A 16,372-nucleotide genomic window follows, 5' to 3' on the forward strand; every position below is an offset into this window, starting at 1 on the left:
GTATGTTGGGCAAACTAGTCTTCGGCTGTGTCACATATATCAAGAGATCGTCCGCAAATAGTGCTAATTTATGAGATGTTTGTCCTATCTGTATCCCTTTTATCGAAGGGTTTTCCCTGAGTGCATTTGCTAGGGATTCCATTACCAGGATGTATAGGTATGGCGATAGGGGGCATCCCTGTCTGGTACCGTTTCTAATATTAAATGGAGCTGACAGGCGTCCGTTCACGCCCACTTGTGCCGTTGGTTCGTGATATAATGCTTTTATCCATTGTAGTAAGCGTGAACGGACGCCGATTGCCTGCATCGTGGCTTCTAAAAAAAACCAATGGACTCTGTCAAATGCCTTTTCGGCATCTACTGTCAAGAGGCACATTGGGATTTGACGCTGACGTGCCTGGGCCACTAGGGACAGGGTTCTAATAGTGTTGTCCCGTGCCTCCCTCCCTGGGACAAATCCCACCTGGTCTTTGTGGATTAGTTTGGGTATGAGGGGGCCTAGTCTCAGGGCTATCATTTTAGAGTACAATTTAATATCCACATTTATTAGTGAGATAGGTCTGTAATTAGAGCAGGTCAGTGGGTCCCTGCCAGGCTTGGGGATTACAGTTATTCGGGCTTGGAGTGTCTGTTTAGGGAACTGGCATGTGTTGGTTATGGAATTGAAGGCTTTCAGCATTATAGGGCTGCAGGCCCCTCCACATATTTTGTAAAACCGGGGGGTGAACCCATCAGGACCAGGGCTTTTACCCACTTTAAGGGTTTTAATGGCATCGCTTAGCTCTGTGTCTGAGAAATCCTCGTCTATGTCTTCAGCTACCGCATCTTCAAGGGAGTCTGGGGCATATTTGTTTAAGTATTCCCAAATGTCGCGATGTCTCGCATCAGGTGATGGGATATGTGGGGATGGGATGTTATAAAGTTTTGTATAGTAGTTTCTGAATTCTTCTAATATGTCAGGGGTGGAATGTATCTGGGTACCTGTCTGTGAGTTTAACGCTAATATTGGGGTTTGTGCCTGTCTGGGGTGAAGGGTCCTGGCTAACAATCGTCCACTTTTATCTCCAAACTCAAAGATATTCCTACGAAATTTATCTCTGATACACAGTGATTTTCGGTCAAGGATAGATAATATTTGGTGGCGGATAGTAGAAATTTCCGTTTTAATGGTGCCACTGGATTTAGTTTTGTTTATCGTTTCTTTATGGCCTAGTTGTGCTAACAGTTCTTTTAGTTCCCTTGCACTTTCTTTTTTAATTCTGGATCCATGGGATATGCAGACCCCCCTGATCATACATTTCAACGCTTCCCATTTGACCGGGGCAGGTGTGGGATCTGCCATATGATCTATTTTGAAGTTTGCAATGGTTTTATGAATATCCTCCAGGCATTGCTCATTCTTGAGCAGGTTGTCGTTCAGTCTCCATGTGTGTCCCACCCCCCCATATCTCTCACCCCAATTTCCCCATATACTGGTGCGTGGTCCGACCAGAGAAAAACATCCATTGAACAACCCGGGGATTTGTCTAGCAGGTCGTGGGATATGAAAATGTGGTCTAGTCTGGTGTAGCTATTATGAACTGTGGAATGAAAACTGTAGTCTCTGACTCCGGGATGTAAGACCCTCCAAAGATCGACTAGTTTAAGGGATGTTAGTTCTCGTTTTAATCTGCGTAGTGCCGAGGAGGGGATTGCAGACCTACCAGAGGACGAATCCATGGCTGGATCCAGCACAAGGTTGAAGTCTCCTCCCAGGATGATACAGGTGCCACCCGCAAACTCTGCCAGCTTCTCCAGAGTCTCCACTCCAAAGGATACCTGGTCCTGATTTGGGAAATAGATGTTAGCGATTGTATAAGTATTATTCAGGAAAGATATTTTAAGAAATAGCCAGCGTCCCTCCGGGCTAGTGAGCGTGTCGAGAACTGTTGGCTGGAATGTCTTGTGAAAAGCAATGGAAACCCCACATGCCTTCTTTTTGGGGTGTGGGCCATGGAACCATGTCGGGTAATTCTTGGTTTTACAGTTGGGAGTGTTGGAGGCTATGAAATGTGTCTCTTGAAATAGGGCTATTTTAACTCCCTTCCTGTGCAGGCGATATAGGATCTGACTTCTCTTTTCGGGTTTATTTAAGCCTTTAGTATTGTAAGTGCAAAAGGTGAGGTGCGACATCACAGAAAAGGGTAGGCAGGGTATAGGGAAAACCAAGGGGAGAAGAGAAAGAGCAGAGATAAGATAGTGGTGAAAGGTAAAATTAGATAAGCTAAGTAGGACTAGGGTGCCTACTGATCTTAGGTATCTACTGGTAGACTATTGTCTAATGTGGCACTCTGCCACGTCCCTAATAGAGGTGCGGGAAAGCCTACGGTCTTTCAGGAACTCCCCTCTGCGGCGAACGCCCACAAGTAATATGAATAACAATCAACGTATACAGTCTAGTAGTGATTAATCACTTTTCCATTCCCCTCCCCCACACCCTCAATTACTTGGTGTGTTTTGGGTATGGATTGCACATCGGGAGGAGAACACGAGGCTATCAACTCAATATAAAATGCCATTAAACCAGAGCTCAGTATCAGATCCAGATGTAAAGAATGAAAGTGGGAGCAACAGATTGAGTGAGACAATAAAAAAAAAAAAAAATATGAAGTGGTGTAGGGCAAAGGACCAGGGGGGAGGACGTGGGGAGAAGTGGGAGGACGGAGTGTAGGAGGCGTATGGAGTGGTGTATGTAGAGAGCATGTCTAAGAGGGGAGGAGAGGAAGGGGGTAGAAATTAGTCTAGGGCATGTGTCCTTTGTAAGTATGTGTGCTGGGGAGGGAAGATGGGTTGAGTAGAGTTAGTTTGTAGGAAGTAGTGCGCTCATAGAAGGTGTGTGAAGAGGAAGACTCAAGGTGGGAATGATACGAAGGAAGAGGTATAAGGGGAGGGGAGAGGGGGCGAGTGGAGGGGAGTAGGGAGAGAGAGAAGGAAAGAGAAGAAAAGAAGAAAAAAAAAAAAAAAAAAGGGGGGGACTAGGAAAGTAAGCGTGAGGAGAGAAGATACTGATACATGACGCTCTATGAACAGGTAAGCAGTCCAATACAATCAATTTATATCTCGCCTCCTGGTTTTCCAAGAAGTTTTTGTCCTTTTCTTTGGATGGTCAGCGATATTCAGCGGTGTATATCACGGGGGGATCCTCCACCCCTTCTCTTCTGGACTTGTCGCCAGCGCTCTCTTGGTGGTAAGGGTGCAGGGCCTTCCGGGGTTGGCCAATCTGGCAGGCTGATCATAGGCAGTTCAAAAGTCCCTAGGAAGTTGGGGAGGTCTCCCAAGGACCGGAAGACCGCCGACTTCCCATTTTTCTTTGCTGTGAGTTGGAACGGATATCCCCAGCGATATGGAACATCCTTATCTTTGAGGGATTGGAGTAGTGGTCTTAAGGCCTTGCGTAGTTGCAGTGTCCTCCGTGCTAGGTCTGGTAGGACAATCAGAGGTGTCCCTTTATATGTACCCGCTCCTTTCTCTCTGCATCTTTGTAGTATGGCCTCCTTTTCTTTATAGAAGTGGACCCGACATATCACATCTCTTGGTCTGGCCGGATCAGGAGATTTGGGGCCTAGGGATCTGTGGATGCGGTCCAGTTCTATGCGTTGTTCTGGGTCACGTTGGAGGAGATGGGTAAAGAATTTTTGTGCCCATTCATCCAGCTGTGGTGGTGCCACTGCTTCTGTGAGGCCTCTAATCCTTAAGTTATTACGGCGATGTCTGTTTTCAATATCGTCTAAGTGGGTCAGAATGTCCTGTATCTGGGCCGTGTGCTCTGATAGGACTTGTTGATGTGATTCTATATGGGAAAATACCTGTTCCTGCACCTCTTCTGTAGCTGCTACACGCTGGCCAATTTGTTTGATCTCTGACTGTATAGCAGCCATGTCTTGCTTATGGGATTCCCTCAGTTTCCCCAGCAAAGAGTCCATTTCCTGCCTGGTTGGAATTGATCTGATATGTGCTTTCCAATCCCAATCTTCTTCTTGCTCCTGTGTCTGGTCTGATTTATTCTTCTCTCCCTTGTTTCTGCGGGTGGAGGTGTTGGAGGGGGGGATCTTTGTTCTTTAGGTGATGTGTGCTGTTGTTGTGGTATTACAGGCTCCTCTCCGGGTGTCACAGATCTGCTTCCCATGGCTGCTGGGGTCTGCTGTATCACAGAGCTGGGGCCCTGCTCTGCCTGCAGTTTATCTGGCAGTCGCTTTTGTGGCTGGGACAGGGGGTTTTCAACACTCCCTTCTGTAGTGTCCTGCTGTGCCTTATCTATGTTTATGGCTGAGCTGGCTGCTGTTATGTGAGGAGACAGTGAGGTCGCTCCACTGCATGTTTGCTGAGCGTTATCTCCTGCCTCAGTGTCTGCCAGCGCCATGTTGGAGAGAGCAGAGGTGTCAGGCTGGGAGGCTGAGGTCCCGAAAAAGCGGGTGATATCTGTACCTTCCCCCTCTGGAGTCTGTACACTCGTCGCCCGTCCTCTCCTGCGTGCCATTACTGATCCTGGACCCGGTGAGTGCCTTTGAAGTGTGAGAATTCACCGCTGGTATGTGGGAGCTCCTTCTTACAGCATCTCAGTGTGCCATCGGCTAGCTCCGCCCCCCCATAATCACTATTTTTAATACAAAAATAAAAAAACGCGACACCTTCCCTTTAAGAGTTCTGTCTCTTACAAACCACTTAGACGCTCCTAATCAACTCATTACCTGCATTAAAGACAGCAGTCTTAAATTGTCACCTGTATAAAAGATTCCTGTTCACAGACTCAATTAATTAGTCAGACTCTAATCTCTACAACATAGGCAAGACCACAGATCTTTCTAAGGATGGTCAGGGACAAGATCATAGACCTGCACCAGGCTGGAATAGGCTACAAAACCATAAGAAAATGGAAGAAATACAAAATAGGTGTCAATCGACATCGATCAGGGGCTCCAAGCAAAATCTCACCTTGTGGGGTATCCAAGATCATTAGGAAGGTGAGAGATCAGCCTAAAACTACACGGGGGGAACTTGTTAATGATCTCATGGCAGCTGGAACCACTGTCCACAAGAAAACCATTAATAACACATTACGCTGTAAGTGCAGTGCCCACAACGTTTCCCTGCTGAAGAAGGCACATGGGCTGGCCCATCTGAAGTTTTCCAATGAACACCTGCATGATTCTGAGAGGGATTAGGAAAAGGTGCTGTGGTCAGATGAGACAAAAATTGAGCTCTTTGGCCTTAACTCTCTGTGTTTGGAGGAAGAGAAATGCTGCCTATGACCCAAAGAACACCGTCCCCACATTAAAACATTATGTTTTGGGGGTGTTTCTCTGCTAAGGGCACAGTACTACTTCACTGCATCAATGGGACAATGGATGGAGCCATGTACCGTAAAATCTTGAGTGACAACCTCCTTCTCTCCAGCAGGACATTAAAAATGCATCGAGGCTGGGTCTTTCCAGCATGACAATGACCCAAAACATATGTACCACCCACTTGCCACTGCAGATGCGGATCCAAGCGGCGGCAGCCGGGCTGCCACCGCCGCTTGGATCCGGATCTGCGGTGGTTCGAGGGGTCTCCGGACCATGGGTCATGCGGCCACTCGATTAAAAGAAGTGGGTTTAATATGTACAGGGGGAAATTGGAAAGTTCGTGACGCCACCCACGGTGCGTGGTAATGTGAGGGACCACCGCTGCCGTTTGGGAGCCCGGTGACGATGGTGTGGCAGCCTGATGTTTAACCCCTCCATGGATAGGGGGTTCGTGTCCTGGGGCCCGTTGGTGTTGGATGGTGTTTGGGTGCCATTGGGGGATAGGTGCAGGGGGCTTCCAGTGTTCTCACTCAGTTCCAGAATAACCACACCAACAGCTTGTAAACCAAAGTTCTGAGCACCACCGTAGTCTGCGGAGAGTATGCCTGGATCCATGCCCTTGGTGTTTTTTTTGTCTGTGGTCCTATCCCTGGCACCTTAGTCTCACTTGGACCCGTTGGTATGAAACTCTCCGGGTCCCGCTCACCCGTATGGCTAACGGAGTGAGCTTGCTCTCAGGGTTCACGCGTAGGATTTCTTTGGACTGTAGTGAGAAAGTCCTATCCCATTGGTGCGCTAGTACCCCGATTTTGGAGCGGGTTGGGGATGACACTTGAAGTCTTCACCACCGTAGGGTAAATTACCGGAACGCGTGAAGCTACTTTCCGGCCTGGGGTCCACGTACCCCGTCGTGCTCTGGCCCCTGCCCGGTGATAGCTCAAGGCCGCCGGCTGCCCTCCTCAGCAGTCTGTGCCTCTTGACACTGTCCCCTGTGACCGTGTTCCAGCTCCTACCAGGCCCAGACCAATGTCTTCCACCTGTGATACAGGAGCTCTCCTCCGTGGCCTCTCCTCACGAGAGCCACTTCTCCTCCTCTCTCCTTCACTCTCGCCTCTCAACTCTCTCTCAACTCAACTCAACTAACACTGTCCTCACTTTCTCTTCACCAACCCACCATGTGGGCGGCCCTATTCCCTTCAGGCCCCCCAATGTTGTGTCTGGTAGGTTCAAGTGGGAAGTGTTCCCAGAATTTTAATTGGACTAGCTGTTAACAACATCAGAGGGCTGGGATCTGTTAGCCAAGGAGGGTGGATACTGTGCAAAAGGGCAGGTTGCACAATACCCTGTGACGACCTGATAGGCCAGGGCGTCACACCCCGCCCCCTCCCCACATTCTGTACTCTCCTTGGCCCCCTATGCACTGCTATTGTGCATTGTATGTACAGGGGTTCTGGACAAACCGGGGGGCCAATCGCTGTCGGGGACATAGTCAGTGCTTTTTGCCCGATGGTGTCCTTTATGATGTATGGGGCCTCGGTACCTGTCACTTCCCTCCCCCCGTATGTTCTCTCATTCCGTGCACTATATCTCCTCACTCTGTCATAAGTGCCAGTGTCCAACGCTCCTGGCTTTTAAAATACTTCCGGGAGCAGAGGTCAGGGAAGTCATCTGACACCAGTGGTCAGTGTTGGTGCCAGCTGTGACTGTGAAGTTTGGCAGTCAAGTATGTCATGATTGGTTGAGCTGTAGGTAAATAAAGTGTGTACAGAGAATAAAGTGATAATTCAAGAGGAACAAAAGTTAAAAAAACAAAAAAAAAATAATGTAGGGGTGTTTAATATGACAATACAGCACAGAATAGCTTACAAATTTTTTTTGGAGTTTATGTCGGACAACTCCCTTAAGCAGGGAGTAGTGACCATTAGATTTAGCTGTTAGTAGATCATTAGAGACTTTAGTAAGAGCAGTTTCAGTAAAGTGTAAGGAGCAGAAACTGGATTGTAAAGAGTCAAGAAGAGAGTTTTCTGAATGATAGCGGATTAGATGGGACCAAGCGTTCCATAAGTTTATAGATGAAAGGGAGATTAGGGACAGGTCTGTAGTTAGCAGCACAGTTTTGGCCCAGGGATGTTTTTTAGTACTGGGTGTATGTTGGCGTGTTTGAAAGAGAAGACAAAGGCACCAGATGAGAACAAGAGATTAAATATTTTAGATCGAGAGTGGTGACAGCCAGAGAAAGGGACTGAAGGAGATGTGAGGGAATAGGGTGATTGGTGATTTATGTCTTTATTTTCTGTATTTCACATACTATCTTTATCCTGAGGCTTTCAGATGTTTTATTAGGAAGACCCCTTTTCTCTGACGTCACAAGGAAATATCACGCTGTGCAACATAGAAAAATTAAATGTGCATTAAAAAAAGTCTTTATTTTCCATGAAGTTTAAGCTTCTTATTTTTTTCTAGAAGGAATCATGACACAGCTTAGTTGATAAAGTATATGACTGTAGACAAAAGGTAATGGATCTAGTGCTGCTTTTCCCTTCTTAGGGGTACCACCTGGCCCCCCAGTCTTTTGGAAATAAAAGGTTCAGATAAGCTGCGTTTCACGATTCTCTAATCATCTAAATCAAAAGCTGAGAGAAGTAGGGGGAGGAGGAAAAAAAGCAGAGGGAGGATGACTTGGAGGCAGTGTGGAGCGCAGCTACTAGCATCCTTTTCTACGCCTGTTTCAGTCTTTGTGCAAGCAGTGTCTCCTTTCAGCTAACCATGCAGCCTCCTCTATAACCCTGTGCAATGAGGGTGCTGTGCCCTCCAAGCAGCCTGCTCCAGGGGCTTGTGGCTTTGCTGGCTATCTGCATCCAGCCTCCAACCTTAGGATGGAATCAACAGGGTCATACAGAAGAGGACGTCTTCTTACTCCCCATTAATTCCTCCAGCAGATCGTTGGCCAACCTGGGTTTTGATCTACAAACTGAAAAAAGCAGCACTGTTGAGAGTGACCAAGAACTGAAGGCGACCCAGACAGGGCATACCCAGACCCTGGCTTCTTCTTCTGCTCCTGTATCTTCTTCCAGCAGCACATGGGATAAAAGCAGAGAGACTTTGATTGTGTCTTCTCATACCCATCCAGACTTTCATTCCTCTCAGTCTCAGCCGCAGGTGTCAACTCACTGCAACATCAGTGTGCACCGGCTGATGCTCACCTCCCTTCTAGTTCGCTGGGGTCGCCAACTGGGCTTCCAATGTGACCTGTTGCTCTTTTCTACCAATAATCATGGTAGAGCTTTCTTCTCAGCTGCCTACAATCGTGTTGTTTCCCCAGTAATCATTGAGCATCTTGGGGTGTCTGGGGCCCAGCAGGAATTCCGCCTGTGTGTAGGGTGTGGATGGTCAAGAAGCAGAAGAAGTGGCCACCTTAGGCATCAGCATGCATCTTCTGCTGCCTCTTCCACTTTTTCGTTCCTTTCATCATCCGCAACAGACCCTCATAATTCTTTACAAGGGGAAACCCTGAATTTCTGCTGCCTGGATTTTAGTTTAGAAGAACTAAGAGGGGAGCATGGCTGGCGAATGAATCGGAAGCCCATCGAATCCACTTTGGTGGCCTGTTTCATGACTCTTGTTATCATTGTCTGGAGTGTTGCTGCCCTCATCTGGCCAGTGCCTATCATTGCAGGTTTCTTGCCTAATGGTATGGAACAGAGAAGGACAAGCAGCAAATAGCAATTGCACTTTAAAAAGCATTCTGGTTTATTACAGTAATTAGACATTGTGTAATGTGCTGTGTTTTTTAATTTTTTTATTTTTCAGTTTTATATTACCGAAGACATTTAACTTAATACTCTTTAAATGATGGATTGAAGAAAAACAACAGGTATAATCAATTTTGTCAGTTGTGTGTCTAAGTGGATGTATGAGCATAGACCTTTATGAATGTAGACCTCTAAGTACGCACAGACTAAAGGGTTAATTTACATATGGAAAAACGTTTGGTGCCAATGGTAAGTGACTTCTGGTTTATAAGTTGATTGTCAAATTGCTGCAGGTGTTAAATATAATCATATAAATATTAATATTAAACAATATAACATTTCCTAGCATTTAATATGCACATTTATTTAATACATTAAATGTTTAATGAAATATTTGATTTAAGATATGAATATGTTGAAATATTTTAATGTTAATTACCGAAGGACCTTTTGTTGTATGTAATAGTATCAGTCACGAATATATACTCTGATTATTCCTTTAACCAAACATGATTTACATTCCGGTGAGATTTAAATGGTTTGTTAATAATAAGACAATATCATCATCACTAGCCCACCAGGATTTCTTGTAAGATGGTCAGGGGTTCTCAGGACTAAGATCTGATCATTTTTACAGTAGAGATGGAAAACGGATTACATAGAATGCAGTACCCTCCCCCGTAATAGGCGTCTCTGAGATGGGAGGGGAGGTTTCCCAGAAGTGGGAACATTTTCAAGGGATTTCCCTTGGTGATAAGGCAGGAAATCACCAATGTAGACGATGGGAAAAAAAGCCAAAGTATGAGGCATTGAAATGGGCTTAGATCACACATAGGGTATTATGTTCATACTGTGTATCAATGCCAATCTTCTATGATAGATAGATAGATAGAATTTCTACACTTATTACCCTAGGTATAATTGCATTTTATTACTGTGACTTTCAGAATCACCCAGTGACCATAAATGTAAATGTACATATTAGTATTTTAGAGCATTTGGAAGCTTCTGTGCCTTTGTAGGCTGATCCTGTTACTCCACTCCTTTTAGGATACCTTACATATACAGTAAAACCTCTCCACATGACCTCCTCTTTGGGAAGGTGACTCCATCAGTCAGATCAAATTTCCCTTGACAAATTTTCAGTTTCACCATTTATTGATTATCATATATGAAACAACCTTTTTCTAGAAGACCATGTTTGGGTAGTTGTCTCATCGTCTCAAAGAGATTTCACTTAAGGGGGCTTTACACGCTACGATATCGTTAATGTTTTATCGTCGGGGTCACATTGTTAGTGACGCACATCCGGCGTCATTAACAATATCACAGCGTGTAATACTTACCAGCGACCTTAGGCGACCTCAAAAATGGTGAAAATCGTTCACCATGGAGAGGTCGTCCCAAACTCAAAAATCGGTAAGGGTTGTTTAGCGTTGTGGTTAATCGCTCATGCGGCAGCACACATCGCTATGTGTGACACCGCATGAGTGAGGACCGTCTCCTTACCTGCCGCCTGCTGCAATGCAGAAGGAAGAGGTGGGCAGGATGTTTACATCACGCTCAGCTCCGCCCCTCCGCTTTCATTAGCCGTTCGCTTAGTGACGTTGCGGTGACGTCGCTGTGATGCCGAACATCCCTCCCCCTTGAAGGAGGGATTGTTCGGCAGTCACAGCGACGCCGCCGACCAGGTAAGTATGTGTGACGCTGCGTAGCGATAATGTTCGCTACGGCAGCGATCACAAACAATCGCATTCGCGATGGGGGCGGGTACTTACACGCTCGCTATCGCTACAAATTGCTAGCGATATCGCTACCGTGTAAAGCCCCCTTTAGGCTTAGGCTTTTTTTGGAAACACATACTGCTCTAAACACTTGTTCATTGAATATGGAAAACACTTGCATAAAAGAGGTAAATTCTAGGACATAAAAGGATTGTACACAAGTGGAAAATCATGGCTGCAACTCAGAACCATGAGAATGGAGCTGAGATGAAATACCATGCACTGTTCTTGAAAGAAAGCAACCATGTTTCTCTAATCCTGGACAACCCCTTTAAAGATTTCCCTTACAGCCATGTCATAGTGTTTACAAAGAACCAAAGAAACAGTGTATAAAAAAAGCATAAGAGTAATCCAAGTGCAATCCAAAGATGGCAGATGATCGAGCACTTTAAAAAAAAACAGATTTAAAGAAGTGGTTCACCCATATTAATTATTGGCCACAACAATATTATGTTGAGAAACAAGGTTTCTCTCAAATACCTTGTGTTGCCAATAGTGCCTGTGAGCGGCACTATTGCAGTCCGCTCTTCCCCATTGCCTGACCCCCAGGCTCCGTGAACTTGGGTATCCGGTGATGTCACGTCAACTTACTGCTCTCCTAACATCACCGTGGCGGCCCCAGTCTCCATGAGTCACTGGGCTGTGGGCGGAGTTTCCCCGCTCGTCACAGCCCAGTATCCCCACTGCATGCGGCGCTCTATAGTGAAGGAGGAGTGAGCAGGGAGGTGCTGGGCTGTGACGCTGGGCTGTGCTGAGCGGTAAAACTCTGCCCACAGCCCAGTGACTCACGGAGACTGGGAGTGGCCTCAGTAATGTCAAATGAGCAGGAAGTTGACGTGACATCACCGGATCCCTGAGGTCACAGAGCCCAGGAGTCAGGTGATGGGTAAGAGCGGTCCGTAATAGCGCCTCTCACAGGCACTATTGCGAACATAATGTATCTGAGAGAAACCTTGTTTTTCAACATAATATCGTTGTGGCCAATAATGAATATGGGTGAACCACCCCTTTAATGTAAAGTATTAAAGCATGTCCAATATGGCACAATCAGAGGAAAAACATCCCACAGAAAAGACTGTTATAATTGATGCGTTCCAAAGTAATACTTCTTAGTCAGTGGCTGTACCTGGGCATTTCAATTCAAGTCAAGGGAAATTATTATTATTACTTATTATTATAGCACCATTTATTCCATGGCGCTTTACATGTGAAAAGGGTTATACATAATAAAGACAAGTATAATAACCATGAACAATACAAGGCACAGACAAGTACAGGAGGACAGAGGACCCTGCCCGAGAGGGCTCACAGTCTACAATGGATGGGTAAGAGTACAGTACAGAAGGAAGGAAGCTTCAGTATGAAGCCCAGCCACTACATCAGGGGCAGACATACCATTGGTGCAATCTGTACAGGGGCCCAAGAGGTACAAGAGGTGAGGGGGCCCATTTCCACCTCCAAATCAGGTGGAATTGTGCATTATAATGAGCTATTAAACCACAAAGGGCTCATATACTGTTCTTGCACGGCGGCCCTTTTCTGTCTGTTTCTGACAGTGCACTACATAATGTGCATATAGAGCTGTGCCTGGTGAAAAATTTAGGGGATCCAGCCCAGCGTCCATCCCCTTAAATATAGAGGTCAGCTCCTTTAGCAGTTAGACCTGCACCAATCTGATGCCGATCAATATCAAAGTCATCCAGGGTCAGTGCCATTGATTTCTTCTACTAACAAGGAAAAGTTTATATATGCCATCTGCAGCAAGTTGAGAACCTCTCCAAAGGTAGTGAATTCTGGCTGGCTGGATATGGGAGTGATGTCTGTCTTTTCCCTATGAGAGTTATGTGCATTGGTCCCCGCTTTTCTTCTACTACTCTTTTCAAAGTCATATAAACCCCTTAAAGAAAATATCTACATAACAAACTAAAGCGGGCTTTACACGCTGCGACATCGCTAATGCGGAGTCGTTGGGGTCACGGAATTCGTGACGCACATCCGGCCGCATTAGCGATGCCGTTGCGTGTGACACCGATAAGCGATTTTGCATCGTTGCAAAAACGTGCAAAATCGCTAATCGGCGACATGGGGGTCCATTCTCAAATCTTGTTACTGCAGCAGTAACGAGGTTGTTCCTCGTTCCTGCGGCAGCACACATCGCTGCGTGTGACGCCGCAGGAACGAGGAAGCTCCCCTTACCTGCCTCCCGGCCGCTATGAGGAAGGAAGGAGGTGGGCGGGATGTTACGTCCCGCTCAGCTCCGCCCCTCCGCTGCTATTGGGCAGCGGTTCAGTGACGTCGCTGTGACGCCGCACGGACCGCTCCCTTAGAAAGGAGGCGGTTCGCCCGTCACAGCGACGTCGCAGGACAGGTATGTATGTGTGACGGCTGTTGTGCGGCACGGGCAGCGATTTGCCCGTGTCGCGCAACAGATGGGGACGGGTACCCACACTAACGATATCGGGACCGACATCGCAGTGTGTAAAGTAGCCTTAAAGCTATGTTTACACACTGCATCTTAACCACAAAGGTGCAGCATTTTTGGCCCCAAAAAAATGCAGTAAAAGATGCAGTGTGTGAACATAGCCTCAGGAATAGCCTCAGGAAGTGTGAAGATGAACTAAGATATGGCAAGTCTTACAAAGTAAGTCAGTGGTTTTGTATAAGCAGGTCATCAGGTTTCATCTTTACATAGTATGCTTTTTTTCTATTATTAGGGTTCACTCATCAACAACTCTTAATTGAATTCTAACATTTTCTAGAAATAATTTAGAATCTCAGCTAAATATTGTCAGAATATCAAGATCTTCTGAAATGTTATTCCACATCTTAGGCATTTATTGTCCTCTGTGTAACTATGACTTTATAGAAAAGATAAAAAGGATACAAAAATGAAGATCGAGAAGATTAAGAAAGTGTAGCATAACCTGTTTGTCCGATATATAAAATGATGGCCCACTTCTAATAACTATATTAATCAATATAATCAGCAAATGTAAATTCAAGCAACTTTCCAATCTAGAAAAAGAGAACAATATTATCTGTTATGACAGCAATATTAGGGTGACGTCAGTATTTTCCATCAGTGTTTGTAAATCGAGACCAGGAGTAGAACTTACACAGAAAAACTATAGTTTGATAAATTGATACCTATTTTGTGTTTTGGAGACTCTCCTGGTTTTGGCAAATACTGATCAAAAATACAGATGTGTGAATAAAGCCTTAAAGGTGACCTGTCACCAGGTTTTTCCCTTATAAAGCTGCGTCCACCACCAGTGAGCTCTTATACAGTATACAGCATTCTTGAATACTGTATAAAAGAGCCAGGCTGCCCTGTAGAACATAAAAAACAACTAGATTATAATCACTTAGGGGGTGGTCCGATGGGTGCCGCTGGTCTTGGTCTGGCACCTCCTCCTTCTTGTGTGACCGCCACCCTTATTTCCAGCCCCGTGTGGCTGATGTGTCCTATGTCATCCATGCAGAGGCCTCCATTGTGCTCCTGCACATGTGAGCTTCTCTCTGCCCAGCTGAGGGTAGATCAAAATATTGTAGTGTGCATGTGCGGGTGGTCTTTGGTCTTTCATCGCACCTGCGCATTACAGTAATTTGCTCTGCCCTTAGCAGGGCAGATTAAAGTGAGCATGCGCAGGAGAGCAATCATGGCCTCTGTGTGGATGATGTAGGACGTGTCATCCACATGGAGCTATGAAAGAGGATGGTGACGGCACAAGATGGAGGAGGCGCCGGACTGAGAGCAGAGCTTCCCATTGGACTGGACCGCCTTCTAGGTGAGCATTATAAAAGATGTTTTTACGTTATACAGAGAAGCCTGGGCTCTTATATACAGTATTCTAGAATGCTTACTGGTGGCTGCAGCAGCTCATAAGGGAAAAATCTGGTGGCAGGTTCCCTTTACACAAAGACACATAATAGAAATAGTAAATACTGCTGAATGTTTTCATGGAGCGACTGGTGATTTTTTCTAAAGTACACAGACCAAATAGTGTTAAAAGATAAATAGTAATAACAAAAAGTGTAGTTTTTTTTATTACAAAGATGCTAGTGTTTAATTTTACTGATTGCATTCATGAGGATGATGGGAAGAAGAATGTCACTTTAAATCACAAAGGTGAAATGTGTAGCAATAGTGGGATTCCCCGACTGCCTTTATGCTTGGAAATCTGTGAAATATATCACATCTACTTAGAAATTCAGCAGCAGGTCACAGGAGGGTTGGGTAAGAGAGTCAATAGGAACACATAGCTGTTGGTGTGTCATGTACATTTGCCTGACAGCGACTCCTATGTTGAAGAATGTGTAGGTGTCTAGGCTGATTAATTGTTACAGAGGAAAACATGAACTTTGTATTCCAGGCAAAATCCATTTTCATGATTCATTTTGACATTTACTGTTGTACCTTACATAGGAGACAATCACTCACACAGAGCTGCAAATTATCAAGCACAAACCATAGCTTAAAAGGTTGCATTTGTTAGTATGTGCAAGTCAATTACAATTAAAATTGATTGTATGTAAATACAGTCATGGGAAGCAATTTGACGAGAAACTATGGAATATTATAGTGCCAGTAATTTCTTTTACGATTGCATAGGTAATGCCGATCTACTACATTTCACAATGCGCCGAGTGTTCTCGGGGTTTTTTGGTCCCATACACATCTGCTTCTTTCTCTGACGTAAGAATGTTAATATTATTACCTAAATAAAGACTTTTTTTAAGACATCAAACTTGGGTAGGGTTTTCTTTTATGTTATTACTCGAACACTTACAGTGGATTTGTATTTTTGTTAATCCTTCTACTGTATGTGATCTTTGTAATTTACTTCCAATGAATTGCACAGATCCTAACATTCATGTGTCGGTTATTGGGAAACTTTTTTTTATTAATATTATTATTTTTTATTATTATTATTATTATATCGCCATTAATTCCATGGCGCTTTACAAATGAAAAAGTGTATACATAAAAACTAGTACAGGAGGAGAGAGGACCCTGCCCGCGAGGGCTCAGTCTACAGGGAATGGGTGAGGGTACAACAGGTGAGGACAGAGCCGGTTGCGCAGTGGTGTACTAGACTGAGGGTTATTGTAGGTTCCAGGCTTGTCGGAAGAGGTGAGTCTTCAGGTTCCTCTTGAAGCTTTTCATGGTAGGAGAGAGTCTGATTTGCTGGGGTAGAGCATTCCAGAGTATGGGGAACACACGGGAGAAATCTTGTATGCGATTGTGGGAAGAGGAGATGAGAGGGGAGTAGAGAAGAAGATCTTGTGAGGATCTGAGGTTGCGTACAGGTAGGTACCGGGAGACTAGGCCACAGATGTAAGGAGGAGACATGTTGTAGATGGCTTTGTAGGTCATGGTTAATGTTTTGAACTGGAGTCTTTGGGCAATGGGAAGCCAGTGAAGGGATGGCTGGGGAAATAGCGAGGGGTGAGGTCGATTAAGTGGGCTGCAGATTCAGGATAGTTTGGAGGGGTGCAAGAGTGTTGGAAG

At 45.3% G+C, this 16,372-nt stretch overlaps 1 protein-coding gene across 1 annotated transcript; it reads left to right on the top strand.

Moving 5' to 3' along the window:
* The first annotated feature begins 8,003 nt into the window (after positions 1-8,003).
* On the top strand, positions 8,004-15,608 carry TMEM158 (transmembrane protein 158). The gene is made up of 2 exons (XM_075315165.1): positions 8,004-12,985; positions 13,043-15,608. The coding sequence occupies exon 1, from the start codon at positions 8,118-8,120 to the stop codon at positions 9,045-9,047; it is 930 nt and encodes a 309-aa protein (XP_075171280.1). The 5' UTR covers positions 8,004-8,117; the 3' UTR covers positions 9,048-12,985; positions 13,043-15,608.
* Positions 15,609-16,372: the final 764 nt, after the last annotated feature.

This window comes from Anomaloglossus baeobatrachus, chromosome 6, assembly GCF_048569485.1.
Source record: "Anomaloglossus baeobatrachus isolate aAnoBae1 chromosome 6, aAnoBae1.hap1, whole genome shotgun sequence".
NCBI lineage: Eukaryota > Metazoa > Chordata > Amphibia > Anura > Aromobatidae > Anomaloglossus > Anomaloglossus baeobatrachus.

Excerpts from the sequence above, each read along its gene's own strand:
- TMEM158 (XM_075315165.1), top strand. The coding sequence starts at position 8,118 with ATGAGGGTGCTGTGCCCTCCAAGCAGCCTGCTCCAGGGGCTTGTGGCT.